The sequence below is a fragment of the Vicugna pacos genome, chromosome 4 (genome assembly GCF_048564905.1).
Source record: "Vicugna pacos chromosome 4, VicPac4, whole genome shotgun sequence".
NCBI classification, from domain to species: Eukaryota; Metazoa; Chordata; class Mammalia; order Artiodactyla; family Camelidae; genus Vicugna; species Vicugna pacos.
Genome location: NC_132990.1, coordinates 15,770,933 through 15,792,040, shown reverse-complemented (window position 1 = coordinate 15,792,040; position 21,108 = coordinate 15,770,933). Strand labels below are relative to the sequence as shown.

Here is a 21,108-nt window from a genome sequence, read left to right as displayed (position 1 = left end):
AACAGTAATCAGCATGAGACAGCAGCAGTAAATGAAAGTTTAAAAAAAAATCCAGCAACAACAGGAAAATATATATCTTTAAAAATTTTGCTCAATCATCACATTATTGGTTGGCTCTTAAAATTCATAATTCAGTAAAGAAGGAGAAAGCACATTCATACCAGAATTGAAGTATACCTTTCCTTATAATACAACAGGATTCAGTGCTAGAAGATTTTTTTAAAGAGAGTTTCATTTTCCTAGAATATCTCTGAAATTTAAATTTATTCAACATTTTTAAAAAATATACCAAATAATTCACCTTTAAAAGACAGTAAAACCACTTTACTTTTCATTGGCTCTAAAGGTCAGTATTTTTATCAAAGTAGATTACATTTTATTGAAAAAGAAAAAGAAGAAAGCCATTTGGAATAAAAATCAGGCAATGGATCATAATTTCTTCTATGAACTATTCGCTTTATTTTTTTCCTAAAAGGTTGAGTTTCCTGGTTTCTGTAAGCGAAATGCAATCTCTGACACTAAACGCTGCTGACCAATGACCTAACCAACCATGTGGTGACTTGAGCATGGATTTTAGGGAGGAGCAGAAGGCAGGAGAGAGAGAAAGTTAGCTGCTGTGGGCCCTTCTGCTATATATGTTTCATCATTGTCTTTTGATTTTTTTTAAAAATATCAAGGAAAGCTAGATACAGACAGGAATAAAGATGATGTGGACTAGCTTTTTGATTTCCTCTGGAAGCAGATGCTTTGATTTCACCCTACTCTTGTTATGGCGTAGGTGAATGCGCTTGGGAAGTTCTCGATGTTAGTCCACGTTTGGTAGGAGTGCGGGCATGGTGCCCTTTAAGTATTGCAGGAGGATGTCAAGTGTCTTCCTCCTGACCCCAGCATTACCAAGGCTGGTCGCACTAGATGTGTTACTTTTAGATAAGACGGAGTTTTATGAGCAATTCTTGAGGACCATAGAACGTTTCAGAAATTTCCCAGTGGTCTAGGGCAACTGAAAGGGTGGTGCCCTCTCCCTTCCCCCACAGGCTACCTGTACCTGGCCATCGAGTATGCCCCGCACGGAAACCTCCTGGACTTCCTGCGCAAGAGCCGAGTGCTGGAGACCGACCCAGCGTTCGCCATCGCCAACAGCACCGCCTCCACGCTGTCCTCCCAGCAGCTTCTCCATTTCGCAGCAGATGTGGCCCGGGGTATGGACTACTTGAGCCAAAAACAGGTTTGTTCTGAGGACCTCGCCTTGGACATCTTTCCTCGGGAATTCTCTCTAGAATGAGAGTCTAGATAACTGGGTACTTTTTTTTTTTTTTTCAGTCAACCTCTCTTCCTTCATTCCTTCTTACAATCTCCCCAACTTTAAGCTCTTTGTTAATGTTCCATCTATGTATATTGAAGTTAATGCCCAACACTGACCATGCATTTATCTAGTGGATCTCATTCTTTGTATTTGGTGAGGTGCCTTCGCCGATCTGAGCTTCAGTTGGCTCCAAATAATGCAAAACCACAGAGGCCTTTTGTGGCAACTGGAAGATTTCATGACCTGGTTTTTCTTACTGAAATGCTCCTCCAAAGACATGTGGGTCATTTGGCAGAATCCACTAACTGAACTGGATTCTGGTGACTTTTAAAACCCCCTTTCATATCCTTTCTTCTCTTTTCCCCAAAGTTCTTGCCTCTAGGCTTTGTGCTAACAAAATGAGGCGAAAAAGCAAATACAATGCTAAAAATACATAATGGTTTTTTAAAAATTTCAGTTTATTCACAGGGATCTGGCTGCCAGGAACATTTTAGTTGGTGAAAACTATGTAGCCAAAATAGCCGATTTTGGATTGTCCCGGGGTCAAGAAGTATATGTGAAAAAGACAATGGTAAGTTCAGAACAGATGCTGATAAGATCCCTTCCAGGGCCCCCCTCCCTCCACCATGTTGCTTCTCTTAGATTTCCATCATTCTGTGATGCCTGAGGCATCTTACCATTTCCCCGGGTAGGTATCAGGGACCCGGCAAACATCCTTTCTAAATTTTGATTCCTAAAATGACTGGAGGGCCCATGTTTACCAATGAAGAAGGTTCTGTCACATGTGGCCAAACAATTGAACTTGCAAACCTAGTGCTGCAGGGACTCGGGTCTGCATCCAGCCCAGACCCCTGGTGTCTCACTCAGAAACCTCTCCCATGCACAGCTAACAAAGGAGGGGGGGAAAAGACATACTTTCCAAAAAATCAAGGATATCAATGAATGAGGTTCCGAAATCACAAGGATGCTCTAGAGAGAAACTCGTAACTTCTAAAGGCAGAAGATTTTGTAAAATTTCTGTCTTCGGCAAAGGTTCTCTGTTCACTCTTCAAGCCCCAGTCCAATCCACTCTCGCCTAATGCTACCTAGTCTTCCAAGCAGTAATATTTTGTCTTTAAGTACAAGATCCTGTGAGAACCTCAGCATAGTGTTAGAAGAAGAGAGAAGCTGGACTCATTTTGCTATTGTTGTCCACCCTGGAATCATACAGTCCTGGAAATGCTACATCCCCAGACCTTAGTGCTGTGCTGACAACATGCCACCACCCTGTGCTTTCCCTGAACAGGTGGGCAAGGCAGGGCCTCGAGGTGACACACCCTGTCACCTGTTGCAGGGGTCCACTCCACTGGCCTTATCTAGATGGGATAAACACTACCTGGGCTCAACTTTCCTGGGGTTCCTCCAGTTCTCCTAAGATATGAAGGGTCCTGTTACTTTCATGGGGACCAAATTGCCTCCTAGCAAGGCTCAGTTTTCTGGATTTATCCTCAAATTCAGGTTGCCTCTCCCTTCAAGATATTTATTTACTGACAAGATAACACAGAAACAAAATTCAAGAATGTTTTGAAAAGGAAATGACCCACAGTTTCGTCGCTTGACACTACTTATGTATTTTTTACTTATTACCTTCCATAATCATACACACTGTTACATAGTTATAATCACAGTGAACTTAACCATTTTGGAACTTTCCTCTCCCTTTTTTGATAGGGGTTTTAAGTGGGTCTCCTTTGGTTCTTAGAGATCACCATGCTGCCTGGTCTTGGATACTTAACAATCGTAACACTCTTGGAAGCCCATAGGTGCCTCTGAGGGCTGCTTTGGGCCATACATTTTTTTCCATAAGCTTTTAAGATTTTCCCTGCTCATAGAAGACTTCTCTGGGAAGGAGCTGGGCTGGTCTTAAAGAAGCAGGACCCACTGCTCACCCATCTACTCCAGCTCTCCCCACTCCCCCTGGGCTACCAGGAATCTCTTATCTCCATCACAAAAATCCCTCTCCTTCCTTCACTCTGATGTTTGGGGGATGTGGTGCCCTGGATGAGGGGGAGGAGAAATTAACACAGCTTAGCCCCATGATCCACACATTTTATTTGGATGCTTTTCTTGGTTCCCCAAGGCTAAGTTTGGTTTGTTTGGCATTTCTTACAAGGCAGGGATTTCTGTATCTTGGGGAGCTTAGGAAGAATGCTTAGAGGGGCAGAACACTGGTTGGGGCTCAAGTCTACCTCCCTGTGGAAGGTCAAAGTGTTCAGTGGCAGCATGGGTTCTGGGGAGGAAAGGAACAGGGTGAGGGCAGGGGAAGAAAAGAAGGAATGGGAGAGAAGCAAGCTCCCTGCAAGAAGGGTGCAGTGTGGCAAGACACCACCAGAGGGCAGAGTGGCTACCCTCTGTGGCCTATTTAAATCAGAGATTTTCAGTTCTCATGGTGCCTCAGAATCATCTGAAGACCTTTTAAAAAAAAATACAAATGCTGCTTAGATAATCTAATTAAGTTATTCTTGGGAGGGGCTCCTGCATCAGGTTTTTTGTTTGTTTGTTTGTTTTTCAAGTCCCCCAGGCGATTCTAACTCAATGTGTTGCAAACAAATGTACTTAAGCGATTTGGGGTTTTTAGCAACATCCAGTCATGTATCCATGGCTTATTACTACAATGTTTCAACTACAATATTGTGCTAGGTTTTGGATAATACAATTCAGACACAGTCTTCTCCTGCAAAGAGCTCACAGACACATAATGAACAGTTGTAAGGGTCAAAAAGGGCTGAGAGTGAAAAAGTACAGGCGCCATGAGAACGCACAGGAAGCACACTGAACATACAGGAAATGTTAAGTGGATATTGGAGATGTGAGGATGCAGTGGATGAGCTGGAAGATGCTGTATGTATAAAAAACGAGAGGCAAAAGGAAGCATGGAACCTTTGGGGATTAAGTAATTCAATACGGTTGGAGTGTGATGCAGAAAAGAGGGAGAGTAAAAATTCAGCGTTGGAGGAGGAGGTGGAGATAAGGTATTTGAGAGCTTTGGATGCCAGCTAAGCATCTGGGGACTCAGCTAAGGATCTGGGATCTTATGGACAATACGGCTATTAAAGAATCTTGAGGAAAGGACCTACATGGTTGGGTTTGCCATTTAGACTGACTGTTCTGATGGTAGCGAGTGAACAGGTGATTAGGGAGGGAAACTAAGAGGCTGGAGATGAGGGGAGAGGTGGTTACCATTAAGCAGGAGGTGATAGTGGCCTGAGCCAAGGTGATCGCGATAGGGACAGACACAAGTGGGCAGAGCCACTAAAGGTCAAATAAAAAAACAATGAAAAAGTGCACATAGAAATTAGGAATTAGGAGGTGTGAGGTCAGAAGCCAGTGGGTTGGAAGTAAATGAGAGCAAAGCCAAAACAGAAAATGTAGAAACTCTTTCCATTAGTTAGGCATGGAGGAGAAGAGAGAATAATGGGTGGGACATGGGGGTGTGGTGAAGAGAGAGAGAAGGGGGCGGGTGTGGACATAGAGGAGAACAGTGAAGGTGGAGATGTGAGGAAGGATGCTTTTATGCTTGAACCTTCAAGTACAGGACAACCATTTAGGATTTATGGTCAGAAAGAGCTTCAAAATACTGCCAATTAGCAAAGAACTGGGAGAAAATTGCATGTTCAGGAATACTCCTTGGGACATAGGCCAGGGCTGGTCTCATGGAAGGTGGTCTGGGATTGTCTGCTCTGGTTTTGAGGGGGACTGAGAAAGGTCCTCTCAATACTCCTGATTTTGCCTCCACCCACTGGCTAATGTTAGAGTCTGGACAGATCCCTGGGAGGGAGAGGTCCCTCTCTCAGTCGGGTTCATATATTCCTGGGGTGAGTTGGAGAGGAAGGGAGCCCGAACTCGTACAGAATTTGAGGAAACTAGGAATAGAACTCATAAGTCAAACTTCACATTGTCCAGTCTGCATCTCATTTTTCCCAGCCTAGACTCAGTAAGCCAAGAAATGCAGACTCCCTGGAGGGAGTCAGGGCCTGGCACCCAGAGGGTGGGTCAGGGGCTCTCCTCGTCTCCAAATCCAGTGTAAGTGGCATAGGGTAGAGGCATTAACTCCTCTACTCATATAGCTGCACCCTCTTCCCTCTGGCCTCAAGTGCTCTTAATGCAGACTCCCTGGAGGGAGTCAGGGCCTGGCACCCAGAGGGTGGGTCAGGGGCTCTCCTCGTCTCCAAATCCAGTGTAAGTGGCATAGGGTAGAGGCATTAACTCCTCTACTCATATAGCTGCACCCTCTTCCCTCTGGCCTCAAGTGCTCTTTTCTCCCCTATCCTTCAGAGGGCACTCACCCATCTTAGAGAACCCAGCTCCTATGTCCCCTGCTCCGGGAAATCTGCCACCACCTCCTCCAGCCACACTTGGTCTCCTCATACCAACTTAGCCTTTTCCACACTCCAGTTTAATTTTCAGTTTCTCTGCCTGTCTCTCCTTTCAAACCTCTGAGTGCCTCTGAGAGCCACAAAGTGAATAAATGAACGATTACCGAATGGACACCCACAATGACACACACACGTGAACACATACCATTATTTTTCTTTTTTTTTATTGCAGTATAGTTGATTTACCAGTTGTGTTAGTTTCTGGTGTACAACAGTGATTCAGTTACACATATAAATATCCTTTTTCACATTCTTTATCATTATAGGTTATTGCAAGATATTGAATATAGTTCCCTGTGCTATACAGTAGGACCTTGTTGTTTTATCTATTTTATATGTAGTAATGTGTATCTGCAAATCCCAAATTCCTAATTTATCCCTCCTCCCGCGCAGTATTTTTTTTCTTTATATGAAACTGTTGTAGGGACCCCTTGAGGTGAGTGGGACTTACACTATTTGTAGATCTTTGAATTTGAAAACACACTTGTGGGTAGGACACGCACAAATGCCATCCCTTCTGTGTGGGGGCCCTCCTGTGGACTGGACGTGGGCCAGCTGCGAGCCTTGGGAGGGGGGCCCTGACCCACCTAAGAGGCATCTCACTTTGTTCTCTCCAGGGAAGGCTCCCCGTGCGCTGGATGGCGATCGAGTCACTAAATTACAGCGTGTACACAACCAACAGTGACGTGTAAGTAAGCCTCTCATGGCTGAGGGATTTTTTTTTTCTCAGAAAAATAGACATTGGACTGAGGTTTTAAAGAGAAGCAGGAATATTATATCCCTCTGCAGAGCTAAGCTAATCCACAAGCCCAGGAGAGACTGCAGGTGGTGACCTCTTCATCCCCAGGGGAGCAAGGCGGGTACTGGCCCTCCCGTGGCTCCACTTCCGGACTGACCTCAGCACACAGGACCTCAGTCACAGAAGGTGGCCCCAAACAGCTGCTGGGGGTCACAGGTGGCAGGGACAGAAGGCAGACCAGACAGTGGGGACCATCTCTGCTTGCAGCCTGGGTGACAAGTCTCAGGCTGGCAGTGGAACGAGGGGTTGGGATGGAGAGGAAAATCTGAAGCCCAGAGAGCTGAGGTGACTCTTCCAGGGGGGGTTGCTTCTACCTGAGGGTGGGAGGGAGGGGTCTGGGGACTACTGTGTCATCTCGGTGTGCCTTTATATATTGTCTCACGTCGTCTCTGCATAACTTTGAGGCAGACGTTGGTGTCCTAACTTTTGGAAGAATACACTACGAGGCCTCAAGAGTTTCAGTAACTTGTCCCAGGTCACTCGAGTATCAGAGGGCGGAGATGGGATATGACTCAGATCTATCCAGCTTAGAATCTCACCATAGTCCCACCTCGCATTCTCTCCCTCAAGTGATGGGGGGCTCTGGGGAGTTAACGCTGTTTCCCTGTTGTAATCCTTCTGTTGGCCAAAGAGGAGATAAACGCATGCTGTGTGCAGGGCCCTATTCTGGGAAGCAAGACATTTAACTTTTCCTTTTCTGACAAAGGGTCCGTCACCCTGGCTTTTGGGGCAGAAAACTGACCAACATGTTTGCTGAGGACTGATTTCTCTTTTGTCCTTCTGCAGGTGGTCCTATGGAGTGTTACTCTGGGAGATTGTTAGCTTAGGTGAGTATCCATGGTTACCTGCCAGGTAAGACTCCAGGCAAAGGGAATGGGTCCTCCCGGGGTCCTTCACTGTGTCCTTCCACGGGCAGCATTTGTACACAGTGCCACCAGATGCCACTGGGAAAAAGAACCTTACAGGTTTCTATGTATGAGTGTGTTTATTCCCATGGTTCTCTTTCTGAAAGCCCAGTGTCTAATGTCATACTTAATACTAACCTGGTGGCCATGAACTTTATTAGAAGTAGTCTCTGCTTGTGCACTGATGGCACAGAGTCATCACATGTTTACTTCTACAACTTGAAGATGGTAGATTATGCTATGAAAAGTCCCATTTTCAAAGGTCTTTTATTTAATAGCATATGAAAGTGTGCATGTCACAAACCATTTCATGTACACTATAATTTGTTTTATAAATATTACACATTTAAAGAAATTGGAAGGACTGCACAGAAGGGTAAAAAAAGTGTTTTTCTTTTTGCTATTTCCCATTTAACATGTATTGCTTTTATAATGAAGATTGGGACAGTGACTGCAACAAATAAAATAGGAATTGCATAACATAAAGACTTCCAATTAGGGAAAAGAGACGTCCCATTGGTGCAGCAGACCTGCCGTGTGTAGACAGACAGCCTTGGGAAGAGGACTAGCACGGGAAGTAAGGGGCCTCGGGTGCATCTCTGCACTGAAGGAGCGGCCGCACTGCAGTGCGGTCTGTAGCCTAAGTCCGTCACCCCTTGACACCCCCCATCTTTCTCCCAGTCTCTTGGTTTTCGAGCCCCAGGGCAGGAGATGCTGCCTTCTGCATCCGAGGGGGCTTAGGGTGCACTGTTTCCTGTCTTCCAGGTGGCACCCCTTACTGTGGGATGACGTGTGCGGAGCTCTATGAGAAGCTACCCCAGGGCTACAGACTGGAGAAGCCACTGAACTGTGACGACGAGGTGTAAGTCAGGCCTCACTGAGGGCCATTTTAGCTTAACCTTCCCTCCCAGTTTCTCAGACTGACTGTAATGGAGGAGTTATCTGATATATACACATAGATGTTTACCTGCATGTACACACACACACGGAGATCCTAGATAGTCAGAAACAAGGGGGTTCTTGAAACTAAGACTGTTGTGCAATGGACACAGGATGAGAGCTTTCCAGGAGGAGAAATCCAGAAGGAATTTAAGGTAAGATTTTTGGTTAACCCTTACAGTTGAAATGAGACAGGGCAACAAATGCAGAAAAGATCTGAATAAATTCATGAAGTTATCCCTGAATAAATGTATGAAGCTTTGAGACTAACTTTGGGGATAGAGATTTCAGAGCTGGTACATTAAGGAAGATACAGAATTTTCTTCATAAAATCTTGCTCCTAGGAGGAATTTTTTCCAGGAGTAAAAATTATTCGGAGGGAATGGTTAACCTCAGTGAGATGGACATTCCCAGAACTAGCTGATGTACGTGCTGCCTACCTGGCAGGATTTAAAGAGTACGAGGCTCTAGGCTGAGTGGATGATTCACAGTCCAAACTGAGCCACTTCTAAGAGTGAAAATAAATGGCATTATATTCCCAGTACAAGATTATAGATCTAGACTATCCTGGGAAAAGCTGGATGTACTTTGAACCATCACTGGACCAAGTTCCTATAATTCCACCTTTTGAGATTCCTTCCCTCAGGAGTGATATTTTCAGCTATTATGAAACTTCTCAGTACAAACTGTTCTAGAATCTCTAACACCCCAGGCCAAGGCTTGAGGGCCTTCTGTGCACAAGAGGTTCCCCCGAGGCATTTTTTTCAGTAATGTGACATCTTGAGCCCCCCCCCCCCCCACATGGTGCTGCTGTAGGTCTAGGGCGGATCCCAGGAAACCCATCTTACTAATGTAAGTAGTTCTGGCCACAGCTGTCTCAGACCAGTGCTTCCTAGACGATGCTCAGGGAACGTGCGAGATGTGAGTAAGTGACATGAGGGGAAAGGTCCGTGGCCAGTTATGTTTGGGAAGCTTCCATGTTAAATCTGGTTTAAAAGGTTTTTTGTTTGTTTTTGATGGAATGACTTCTGAAGATTTTTATTGTACCAGTCCCTAAGTGGGAGATGCATTAGGTAGAATTTGCAAACTTGAGTATGGAACCATTCTTTTTAAATGAAACACTTAAAATTTGAGAGGTGGGGTAGTCTGAGGGCTATGCTGTCCTAGACCCAAAACTCACTTCCTTTCAGATGATCAGAAGAGCCGAGACCCAGATCCTGTGGGAATGGTACCCACCATAGGTGCTGGAGCTACTGGGAGAAGGGGACTTGGATGGGGAGGTGGAGGCCTCACAGAAACTTCCTCGGTGCAGTGGTCTTGTCTTCTGCTGGCTGAGTGTTATGACTGTGCGTTGGGTGACTCTCTCCACCCAGCTGTGCCCAGGAGTGAAGCACAATCGTAACTTAACCCTTTCACTCTTTGTTTACAAAGGTATGACCTCATGAGACAGTGCTGGCGGGAGAAGCCTTATGAAAGGCCTTCATTTGCCCAGATATTGGTGTCCTTAAACAGGATGTTAGAAGAACGGAAGGTGAGTACAGAGTTCAAAGCAAAGGTTCTTTCTTTGGAATTCCTCATGTGTCCATTGTGGTTAATATGATAATTGATAAAAGTCAACACATTCTTCTGGGCACCACCCTAGGTTTTACAGGGACATAAAAGATGTGGCCCCCAACTTTAAGGAATCTACAGTTTGGTAGTAGGTAAGATTTCTGTATAAGATACAGTAACACATTAGAAAAACATACAGAACTGCTTATTTGAGCTAGAAGGAATCTTAAATCTTGGCAGTCATACAACCTGACCTGTCAGTTTTGTAGATGAAGAAACAGACTCAGAGGTGAAGGTGACTTGCCCTGGGACAAACAGCAGGTAAACAGCAGAGCGTGGTCTGCAGGTTACTATGGGGAGGGTCAGAAATTCTGCAAAAATTTCTAGAAGGTAGTTGGCTATAGAGATCTGAGGTTCAAAAGATAAATCTAGGTTAGGGAAATAGATTTTGGAAGTCATCACAACTGACCAAAGTGGGTGAGATCACACAAGAGGAGGCAGGAGGTGTGAAGCTGAGAAACAGTCAGGGGCAGGGCTTCGAGGACCTGGCATATGTCAGGAGGGAAAAGCGAGAGAATGAGAAAGAGAAGCCAGGAGACAGGAAAGTGAGAGGAAGCAATCTTACTTGTAGAAGTCCAGGAATGCTTTTCAGGAAGAAAGCTGTCAAATACAACGCAGGGACTGAGGACAGAAATATATCCCCCAGGTATCTGTAGTCGAGTTGAAACACGCCAAGGAAACGGGAGTAGGACTGTAACTGCCCCCAGCGGAGGCAGGACCAAGGCAAGGCGGCCTGTTTCTCTGAACCACTCTTGTCTTCTAGACCTATGTGAATACCACGCTTTATGAGAAGTTTACCTATGCAGGAATCGACTGTTCTGCTGAAGAAGCAGCCTAGGACAGACCATCTGTACATTCTGTTTCTCCTTCACCAGCACGAGACCCTTGATATCTTGATGCCAAGTAAGCAAGCCTCCGTCAGGAGGTAGCCGAGAATATGGACGTGTGTATATACTGCTGTCTGTCTGGGACTTTCAGCTTAAGAGCCCTGTGTGTCAATCTTTAGTACACTCTGACTCTGGTAGGACTGTATATATAGGACTGTTTTGAGTAAGAATGTGCCAGAATCAGAATCCCTGTTTGTGGTTTCATATACAATAATATATTTTTCTAAAAATGTACTTTCCAGGTGTTAGTACAGATAGTGTAGTGCGTAACTCCTTATTGTCCTAGACAGTTTTGATATTTACCTGTGTACTGAATGCTGTAAGATGTTGTGCTGTGTAGAAGAAAATAGTGTTAATAAACCTGACCCTGACAGCAGGTGAGAAAAGTATGGGAAATGTGTGAGTTCTAACAGGACATGGATTTAAGCCGCTTAAACGTCCACCAAAGTGAATCTCTTTCCTATCTCTAAATTTTCTCCCTCACTTTCCTGCGGTAATTTGACAACTTTATCTTGTTTCCAGAGCCCACAAGTCAGTCTAGAAGGCGAACACTGAAAAACAGACTTAAATCTCACTTCCTAGAAGCCTAAGAACTTTTAGGTTTGATAAATTCATAGGATTTAGGTTTAGTTTCTCTGATAACATGGATTTGTTTATTAAGAAATTAAAAAAGGAAGCTTGGAGTTGTATTTGGGAGACGTGGTATTTAGCATATCAAATTAACATCTCTACCTGTATTATTGCACATTGTAAAAAGTCTTAGTTTTGATCCGTTGTGAGTTTACCATTTATATTGATTGTAGGCCCATGGTGCACTGAGATCATATATAGTAAGTCAATAAATGTCTTGCCTACCCACTTTCTGTCTGGGAATGCGTCTCATAGGTATTGCCGAGTTTTTTAAAATTAAAGAAAAACACTTTAAATTATCATCCTCTAACTTGTCAGTAATATGTAGCGAGAGCAGAAGATAAGCTATATTCCACCAGAAGTAGCTCAAGCTCACAAGATTAAAAGTGTCTTTCGGAAGTGTCCTACTGTCTAATCTGTTTTCTTGCACCCTGGGTAGCGAACCAATATGAACTGAGGGCTTAGAACTGGAATCCCTTTAAATTGTGTTGCAATGTTAATCTTTCAACATACCACAGCCAGTGCCATGCTTCTGCCATCTGCTCAACTTTATGCATCAGAAATGGACCAGGAAACTGTCTTTGTCCCAGATGCTCTTTGTTCACAACATACTCGTTGGAGACACAGCAAAAGCAGGACTGCTGCCACCATTTCCTTAATCAACTAAGTAGACACTAGAATGAAGAGACACCGAAAATAGGTCCATATATGTATGTAACAGTTCCTTTTTGCTTTTTACCCAAATGTTGTGGAAATACTCCTGACAATTCTTGGTTTGCATGTACACGGAACCAAACAAGAACAGGATGATCTGAAAATGCAAATGTCTTCAAATTCTGCCTGTGGCTTTGGAATGCACAATAACGGCTGCTTTTTATATAACAGCTTGAGTTTCTTGACTCTATCTAAGATAAATTTACATCATTACGAATTTACTTCACGTCAAGGATAAGACAGATGACTAAGGAAGTACTTGAAGCAAGAACAAGGTGTTCAGTGATACTTAAGATTTACTTGTAAATTTAAAATGCCAAGGCAGCCAAGCCGAGGTGAGCTGACTGAGGGCACATCCTCACCATCCACTGTTAGACGGCCACGGATTCACTCCTGGCATAGGGGCCATACGATTGGTTAATCTTAATATTCAAGATTCATACTCAAAGGTAAACAGTCAAACTGAATCAAGTCATGTCATCTCCACAGGCCAGTTTTCACATTATCAAAAAGCAATTAAGAAAGAACGAACTGCTTACAAGAATGACACAACCCCAGCACTGGGTATGGAAATACGAATTTAGTGTTAAGATCTCTAGGACACTTGCTTAAAAAAAAAAATTGGTGAGTTGTTGATATGAATCAGAATCAAGTAACAGCACACCAGTCAGAATAAAAACACATTATACAACAGCCAAATAACCACAACTTTTATGTTAACAGAGTACACTGAAAAGTGTACAGTCACTTCCACATATTTTGTGAGGGAAAACCTCTACTTCTATGTCTAACGAAAACTGTTACAATCTTGTTAGGTAATGATGTTTTTAACTCCAAGCAGTATAATGGTTCTAGATATTCAGAGAGAAAAAGAAATTGAAATAACCTGAGAAACTACCTTTGTGAAAGTCATGGACCCATGACTTCAACTTTAAAGCACCTTCCACAGTCATCGGCCCACTGCCCACAAAGATGAGTCAAATTCCAAAACAGCCTAAGCCTTCCCGCCTCTACCTACCAGTCACAACTTTGAAAGTCACTGGGGAAACTGAACCTTTAAAATGTAATAAATAAACCTCAACATTGCTTTTCCTTCTCCTCTTCTCTTTGAAAGTGTCAAGAAACCTCATTCTATTGTAGAGCAAACTCTGCTGCCAGCAGTGGAGGCCGAGAACTCACTGAAGCCATGCAGCAGCTCAAGACATTCTCAGTAACTACCCTCCCTACACACAAACGATATTCTCAAGCAAGTGGTTACTTCTTTCCTTCCAGGTCATCTTTCACCTTCCAGAGGACCAGTTCCATGCAGGTGGTTGCATTTTCACTTGAATTGTGACCTCCAAACAGTATAGAATATAAACTTAACACATTAGACACAGACAAGTCTATCTGCGATGTTACCCACGGGTGGTCTCAAAATGAAGTCTTGAATTTTAACAAAATCAGCACCGGCCACTTAAGATATTATTTTACACCTAGAACAACCCCTCTGGGTTGCTTTAGAAAGGTTTCACATAAATCTAGAGGCACAAACATCTCCCTTTCCCTATGTAGCCGGTCCAGTCACATGGTCACTACGTTGCTATGACTGGGCAGAACATCAGTACCTTCTCCAGGTGCCTTTTCCAGGGAGATACCACACAAAGTGACAGATCTGACAAGAAGCCAGAAATAAAGGATGCTAGAGAAAGCAGTACACCTCGCTAGACAAAGGGAGCCTTAGCTACAAGATTACATGGTTTTAAAAAGTAGATGGCATTTATTCAAGATATCAAGCCTACTGTTCTGGTGAAAATAATAAATGATGCCCAAGATTAAGAAAAGTCATAAAGTCCGCACTTCTAAAATGGTATGTAACATTCTGTGTTTCTCTCTTTGTGTTATTCTGAGAGAACTGTGGTATTCTATCACTTTTAGAAGATTTTGTTTCACACTGGGTATTTTTTGTTGTTCGGTGAAATATTTTTACATCCCTGGTTCAAGATTGGTTTCAGGAGAACACGTTACAAATTTTATAATAGAATTTTGTGGGAATTTAAGATATGAATATTTTGACCACAGCAGATAAAGTCAATTAAAGATCCTTTGCAAGATGATGTTAGTTAGTGTGTAACAGACAGAGACTGAAAGGAGAGAGACCTAAGGTAAAATACGTATTTTGCACAGTAAATGACGTGATCAGAGAAGCATCTGTAGAAACAGTAGCATCATAACATAATTTTAACATGCTCAAAATTAACTTTCTTTTCTATCTTGTGCAAAAGAGGGGCCGCCGGTATGGGTAAGCATGAATGTAAAGAGTAAGTAACCTCCAGTCCAAGCCAGACATGTTATCTCGTGCATCTGGCAACATCACTAACAGGGTAGTTGGTGGCTGGACTTGTTGTACTGGAATAACTTGTTTAATGTTGGGTATTTTTCATCAAAAAAACCAAAAAGGGAAAAAGTCCTGGGAGGAAGATATATTAATCTGGTACAGAGCAAGCACATGCATAATGAATCTATTCATTTGAACTGTACATTTTCTAATGCAACCTACACTATTTACCCTGGGTGAGATGACTTGGACTCATTTGATTTTACAGTCTCATTAGGTTTCATGAAAATCACATATGCGAAGAGGTACACAGCAAAATTTCTAGTGAAATTAGATCTCCACATCGACAGAAGTTTGATGCATGAATTTAAAGGCCAGGCAACTTGCTGAACAATGATGTGGTCACCATTCTCAGCTTCACTGCTGTTTTGATGCCTGTGGAACATCTCAGACTATACCAGGCAGTGGGCAGGAAATGGTTTTTACTTAGTCAGATGCTTTAGGATTCGCTACCTTGGGAGAGAACCCCAGGGAAGCATTTCAAACAGTGGACCTTTGTCACCATGAGCCTCCCGATTTATGCACTCAAGTCAGACTTAGGATCCTGCTGTCTGTCAGGAACGAGCAGGCACTTACTGTCCTCCTGAATGACTAGGCAGGGAGTCAGCCACCAGGCTCCTCAGGGAGCTTATGTGAGGCAAGCCTAGCTGATGAGGAAACGTAACTGTCGTGTCTACAACTGATGTATGAATTAACTGTTAAATGAAAGAGAAAAATGCTTTAGAAGCTCTTGGCAAAGAATAAGGATACCGATGGCCGCGACAGTAACTGGAGCAGCAGTAACTCTGCTGCACAAGCAAGTAACACGAGCAGTCACGACAGGCCAGTCACTGAGCACTTCACCTGGATTCTCTCACCACAACTTGCAGGGTAACCTAATGAGTTAGGTATTTTATTGGCCATTTTTATAGCCAAAGAAGCTGAGGTTTTGAGAGGTTAAGTTGGCTAAGCTGAGTTAGTACAGTAGAAACAAATCAAATTTAAGCAGGCTGACTTCCAGGTCCACTTTCCTACCCAAAGAGCACCACCAGGGGGCAGCGTGAGTTCAGAGAGGTTCCAAAAATTACGGGGGTGGGGGGTGCAGTGGGCAGTGAAGGGTGAGCCAGGTTCCTCCCACCCTGTGACTCAGTGAAGGGGGACACACCTCAGTCCAGCGCAAGTCCCATTTCAGTGGTTTGTCTGTCTCTGGGGAGTGAGCGTGGACGTGGATTAGTCCCATCTAGATCCAAATGCCCTGTGCTTACACATGGAAGAAGGTGAGAACACTTCCACTGAGGTTTAGCAAAGCAAGAAACACAACAGGGTGGATACGGGGGCGAGGCCTCCCATAACCGAGAGCCTGGGCAGTCAGGTCCCCATTTGGATTCCTTGTTAGAAGAGCTGTATTTTGAAAAAGCACCGCAGAAGATTCGCCTCAGGACAAGAGTCATTTAAAGACTGAGGAGAAGAGAGGGATTGGAAATTTAATGTCTAGCACTGACTACACCACGTCCATTAATACTTTACATTCTCACTTAACGAGTCAGCCACCTCCTAGGCACTGGCTCCTGGCTTCTGAGTATTGAGCAAATAAAATAGTGATGATGGAAATAGAAAAACAGAAAAATCTATGAGAAATCTGGACAGACTGATCACAAGGAATAAAGGAACGTGACGATTTGAAGTTTTCTGCTCAGGGAACTAGGTGAAATAGAATGGATCCTAGGAAACGAGAGATAGGAAAGTCATGGAGGGAGACTGAGTTTGAGGGGTGATGTCTCAGAGGCTGAAGACCTTGTGAAGACCTTTCTTCCAGAAAACTTCGGTCCCCGGCTCTCTTCTCCCTCACCTGCATGGGGTCTGGGTGGAAGCACATTCTAGTTTTATCTGTCACACGCAGAGACAACAGTGCTGTTTGAAACAAGTATCTACACTATGAATACCAGCTTAACACAGAAAGAGGCGGACATTCACTTATAAAAACTAAATGGCCTTACTTGTATCCTTGCACTAAAGAGGAACTAGCCCTTCCCTGCAGGACGGTAAGTCCTATCCTGGGGGCAGCTCAAACATTTAGTAAGGTCCCCAGAGTTCTAGAGCTGTGCCATGCAATGTGGTAGCCACCAACCACAGAGGGCTATTTAAATTTAAATTAACAAAATTAAAAAATCATTTTCTCAGTCACATTAGACACACTTTAAGTGCCCAACAGCCACATATGGCTAGTGTCTACCATACTGGATAATGAAAATATAGAATGGAGTGTTCTATTGCAAAGCACTGTTCTAGAACAGGGGTGGCCACCAAACTCTTCAAATGCCAAATTATAACATTTTAGGCTTGCAGGCCACACTGTCTGTTATAACCCAACAATGCCATTGTAGTGGGAAAGCAGTTATAGAAAATACATACATCAGTGGGTATGGTGGCTCTGATCCAATAAAAATATTTGCAAGAACAGGTGGCTGACATGGGCCAGTGTGTGCTGACTCCTGTTCTAGAACATGGAGCCAAGAACAGATCACTTTACCTGGTGCCTATAAAGCGGGAGACGTTCAAGTCTCATGCCAAGACAAATAAACATGCCATTTGGTCTGAGCCATTTGACTTAAGGTGAGGAAGTATCTCCAAGTACATGACTAAAATAGCCTAGTAGATAAACTTAGTCTTTCCCATCTGAATATTAAAGACAATGATCAAAAACAATGTCAAAATAAAGATTTTGGTTTTATCACAACTGATGATGGACTTTCTGATGTTGACTAGCCAAATTTTAGCTATCTCACACGGCTTCTGGTTTACAACAGGCAAAGTCATCAGCACAGACAGTGATTCTTGTCTCCTTTCTCTTGTCTCAAAGGGCCAATCAAGCATCAGTGACACACAGTGGCAATGAGCACCGTATTAACACACAGAATTCTGTAAGAGTATAAGCCTCTAACTCTTTACCTTAAGAATGTAGAGACTATGCTCGAAGCTGTGTCCGATTCAGTGCCAGTGCTGAACAGGTTCAATAAGAAGGCCTGCACATCGAGGACTGAGGTTTCAGTGTTCTTTAAGTCATCTTCAACCACGCCAGAAAACCTACCCCAATAAGACACAATGCACATAAGTAAAGAATGCAGCTCAGTAGATTTTATCAGCTGTAGCTGGAACACATTACTGACTCAATGTGACAAACATTTGCTGAACAGAACACAGATCTTAATGTGTGACTGTCAACTACCCCTTTACTAGGTTATAATGATACAACCTAGTAAAATTTATAATTTGGATCAATAATGTAAGGCTGGGGGTGTGGAGACATGACAAGTTCACGAAGTTCCTTCTCGAACTATCATCTCTGCATAATCCGAGTTTTATCAATTACAATTTAGTTAAGTAGTTAAAAACATTTAGTAACATTTTCTGGTAACAGCAACTTTTAATGAGTTTTTATGTATACAACCCATTTTTATGAACTATGAGGGAAAATGCTTGTTAGCTGAATTCACTATAATTATTCTCAAAATTTATCATTACAAGTTTTAATGTGACCACTTTGCTTTATTGTTTTCCAAAATTATGGACATGCACATATATATTGTATGTAATATATAAATATTATAATACTAGAAACTATATACTATAGTATATACAATACATATATGTGTGTATCAAGTTATTTGTTTATATAAGTATATGTACGTCATTTAAGTACCTTTGGATATTAAAGAAAACTGAAAACATTTTCATTCTAGAATTAGATAAGTGCCTTCTATTTTATATTTAAATAAATATATAAATCTATCATGTTATATGGCCTATATGCCTTTAGGAAGCCCAATTTAAGTGATCGATGATATTATTGAGTGTTTCAGATGAGCTTTTTAATTAAAGGCACATATATACCATCACAAGTTATCACTGAATTTGGATCAGAAGCATGTCATACTTTAATAAGATAGAATTTGCACTGAACCAGTTTTCTGCACGCCATATCATAGCTATGTATACCCAGCGACATGTCCACTGGATTACAGAAATTTTTATCTAGCCAGTGTCTGCATAATTTTAGTGAGGTACTCAACATAATATGAATATTTCTGAATAAATGAATTACAGAAACTAGTGTAACTCATGCTCTTGACTCCAATAAAAGTACCTAGGCTAAAACTCAAACTACAAGTTGAATGTTCTGCAGTCTCAAAAGCAGATCCCTTTGTATAACGCATACCTAGTGTTATAGTTAATGACTTCCTCATCTGGTTTCACAAAGGTGTCATAGACCACCTGGAGGCTGGGGTCAACCACTGTCACTCGAGTAAGTTCCAAACCTTTGGCTGTATAGCACTATAAAGATAGTTATCAAATTTATATATCATAGCAAACATTTGCTTTTAACATCTTGGACATCTTAAAGGAGTATTTCTACCTAGAATATATAATTTAATCCTATCACTCAGTTTTGCTAACAGAAGCCAGTCAGTGGAACTGACAGTCATATAAAAGATGTTCCAAGCTTCAATTTCTCCTTAATGTTACTAATATTTCTGCTAATAAAGTAATTTCATTTTCTTGGTGTTGGCTTTACAATTGTTTCCATTAGAGACCTGTGCTATCCAACAGAACCTTCTGTGAAGATGAAATGTTCTACTTCTATCCTGTCTAATATGGTACCACTAGCCACATGTGGCTATTGAGTATTTGAAATATGGCTAGTATGAATAAGGAACTGAATTTTAAACTTAATTTTATTTTTACGGAGGTATCACTGATTTAGAGCATGTAAGCTTCATGTGTACAGCATTGTATTTTGACTTCTACATACACTATAGCATGCTTCATCACCAAAAATTTAGTTTCCATCCATCACCATACAGTTGAACTCTGTTACCCATTTTGCCCTCCGGTAACCACCACTCTGTTCTCTTTATCACCGTGTTTGTTTGCTAGTAGATACCATAGGCAGTTATAAACCTTGTTGAATGAAAAAAATGCATACTATAGTTACATAAACATGGCACCGTAGACGACAAAACGGCAATGATACCTGATTTCTAAGCCAGAGGCAGCTTTCACTGTTTGCAAGTAAAGATCTAAACTTGAAGACTGAGCACTTCCCTTCTATATTTATAATAATTAAACTCCACAAATCTGGTTTCCAAATACACCAGAGAATATTTAAGGTTTTGTCAAAGATGACTGTTCACATGATGTGTGACATATACAGAGCACTTCTCCATATATTAGTGTATCTGATTCTTACCATGACTGTGACGTTATTATCAACCCTGTAATTTACAGCTTAGAGCATCCGGGAGACTTGCCTGGTAAGCACTGGAGCTTCCCAGGTCTCATGACTCTAAGTTCTGTTTTTCCCCTACAATCAATTAGTATTGATTCTCACATGAAAGATAACCCCCTACAAATACTTCACTGTCTCTACAAACAATAGCTTTTAAAAACTTATTAAAGCTTTTATACTGATTTGGGGGATAACAGTAGTATTCATAACATTTTCCACCCATATAATGTCAGCAATTTTATGAGCAGGATAACCACTGGTTATATATAAAGAAAAATTAATAGGTAATAAAAAGAGGACCAGTGGACCAATTCCTGGCTCCATCACTAAACGTAAGAACTCCATCAGTCATCTAACTCTTTTCACCTTCAGGTGCTTCATCTAAAAATGTGTGAACAACAATGCAGAGCTATGCGCGATTGAGAGAGAAAGTCTGGGGATGTTCCCTACACATGTATAAATAAGGTAAAATATACAGCCAACGTACCACCTCGCAATTCACAGCAAATATGCTGTGATTCCCATCAGAGGGTGGAAACTTGACAAAAGTCTTCACAAAGCCCTCTAGGTTTTCTCTTTGGTCACGAACATGAAGCTGAAACAAATATTGTCAAATAAGTTACTGTATGTTTTTGCAAGAGCAATTAAGCTCATAAAAATTTCGTCAACTGAAAATTAAGTGTATTAATTATATCAAGTGCTTATTGATCCCCAAGCCAAGTTCTGTGCTGGACGCAACAACTCTGGCTCTGAAACAAGCAGCATTCTGGGTGACCAGCCTTACCTTGGCGACCTGACACCCGGGTAACCCAAGGACAGCTTCGCAACAGCTGTACCGTGTTTCTAAGCCACCAGGGACTGCAAACCACACAGAAAATTAAAAATCACAAGCAAGCTTGACAAGGCAGAGTAACTGACTCCCAGAGCATCATACCCTCAAAGACCTTTAAGGCTGTACCATGCAAGTGATCTGATGTAAAGTCAAAAACAGCATAGCTGCTGTTCTAGATATTTCATAACAAACAGGAAAAACCCGACTCCCAGAAGCAGAGTTCTCAGCGCTTACACCCTGAAGGTGAATTTTAATTGCCAATGTCCTTAATGCCTTTCTCCCTTACCTCCCTGATCATTTGTCCTGGTCCCTCAGCTCCCCTCCTGGTGTCACTTCTTCATCCTGCTTTAACTCTACCTCCACCGTCGTCTCAAAAGCTTCTCTTGCTCCCAGACCTGGTCTCTGTGCTGGAGCCTCTGAATGACTGGCT

The 21,108-nt window shown here is 42.4% G+C and overlaps 2 protein-coding genes across 8 annotated transcripts in view; one reads left to right on the top strand and one right to left on the bottom strand.

The window, feature by feature from the left end:
• The window catches only part of TEK (TEK receptor tyrosine kinase), a 113,843-nt gene extending 101,950 nt beyond the window's left edge, over positions 1 to 11,893 (top strand). For all 7 annotated transcript variants that reach the window (XM_072959284.1, XM_072959282.1, XM_072959281.1 and 4 more), the window contains 7 exons: positions 1,035 to 1,225; positions 1,761 to 1,874; positions 6,336 to 6,406; positions 7,304 to 7,344; positions 8,188 to 8,284; positions 9,793 to 9,892; positions 10,736 to 11,893. In XM_072959284.1, the coding sequence (XP_072815385.1) occupies positions 1,035 to 1,225; positions 1,761 to 1,874; positions 6,336 to 6,406; positions 7,304 to 7,344; positions 8,188 to 8,284; positions 9,793 to 9,892; positions 10,736 to 10,810 (689 nt within the window). In that variant the 3' untranslated portion in view covers positions 10,811 to 11,893. The remainder of the gene's footprint in view (positions 1 to 1,034; positions 1,226 to 1,760; positions 1,875 to 6,335; positions 6,407 to 7,303; positions 7,345 to 8,187; positions 8,285 to 9,792; positions 9,893 to 10,735) is intronic.
• Positions 11,894 to 13,939: 2,046 nt separating this feature from the next.
• Positions 13,940 to 20,976, bottom strand: LOC102537679 (putative exonuclease GOR). Its single transcript, XM_072960645.1, has 7 exons — positions 20,965 to 20,976; positions 20,781 to 20,850; positions 20,631 to 20,704; positions 20,334 to 20,441; positions 18,776 to 18,891; positions 17,509 to 17,643; positions 13,940 to 16,419 (listed from the first exon to the last, which is right to left on the bottom strand). The coding sequence occupies exons 1-7, from the start codon at positions 20,974 to 20,976 to the stop codon at positions 16,305 to 16,307; spliced, it is 630 nt and encodes a 209-aa protein (XP_072816746.1). The 3' UTR covers positions 13,940 to 16,304.
• Between the last annotated feature and the right edge of the window lie 132 nt (positions 20,977 to 21,108).

Coding starts and splice junctions, on each gene's coding strand:
- LOC102537679 (XM_072960645.1), bottom strand. Junction 18,892..20,333: donor TTGCTGTGAATTGCGAGGTG/GTACGTTGGCTG, acceptor CTATCTTTATAG/TGCTATACAGCCAAAGGTTT. Junction 17,644..18,775: donor GTCATTAACTATAACACTAG/GTATGCGTTATA, acceptor TTATTGGGGTAG/GTTTTCTGGCGTGGTTGAAG.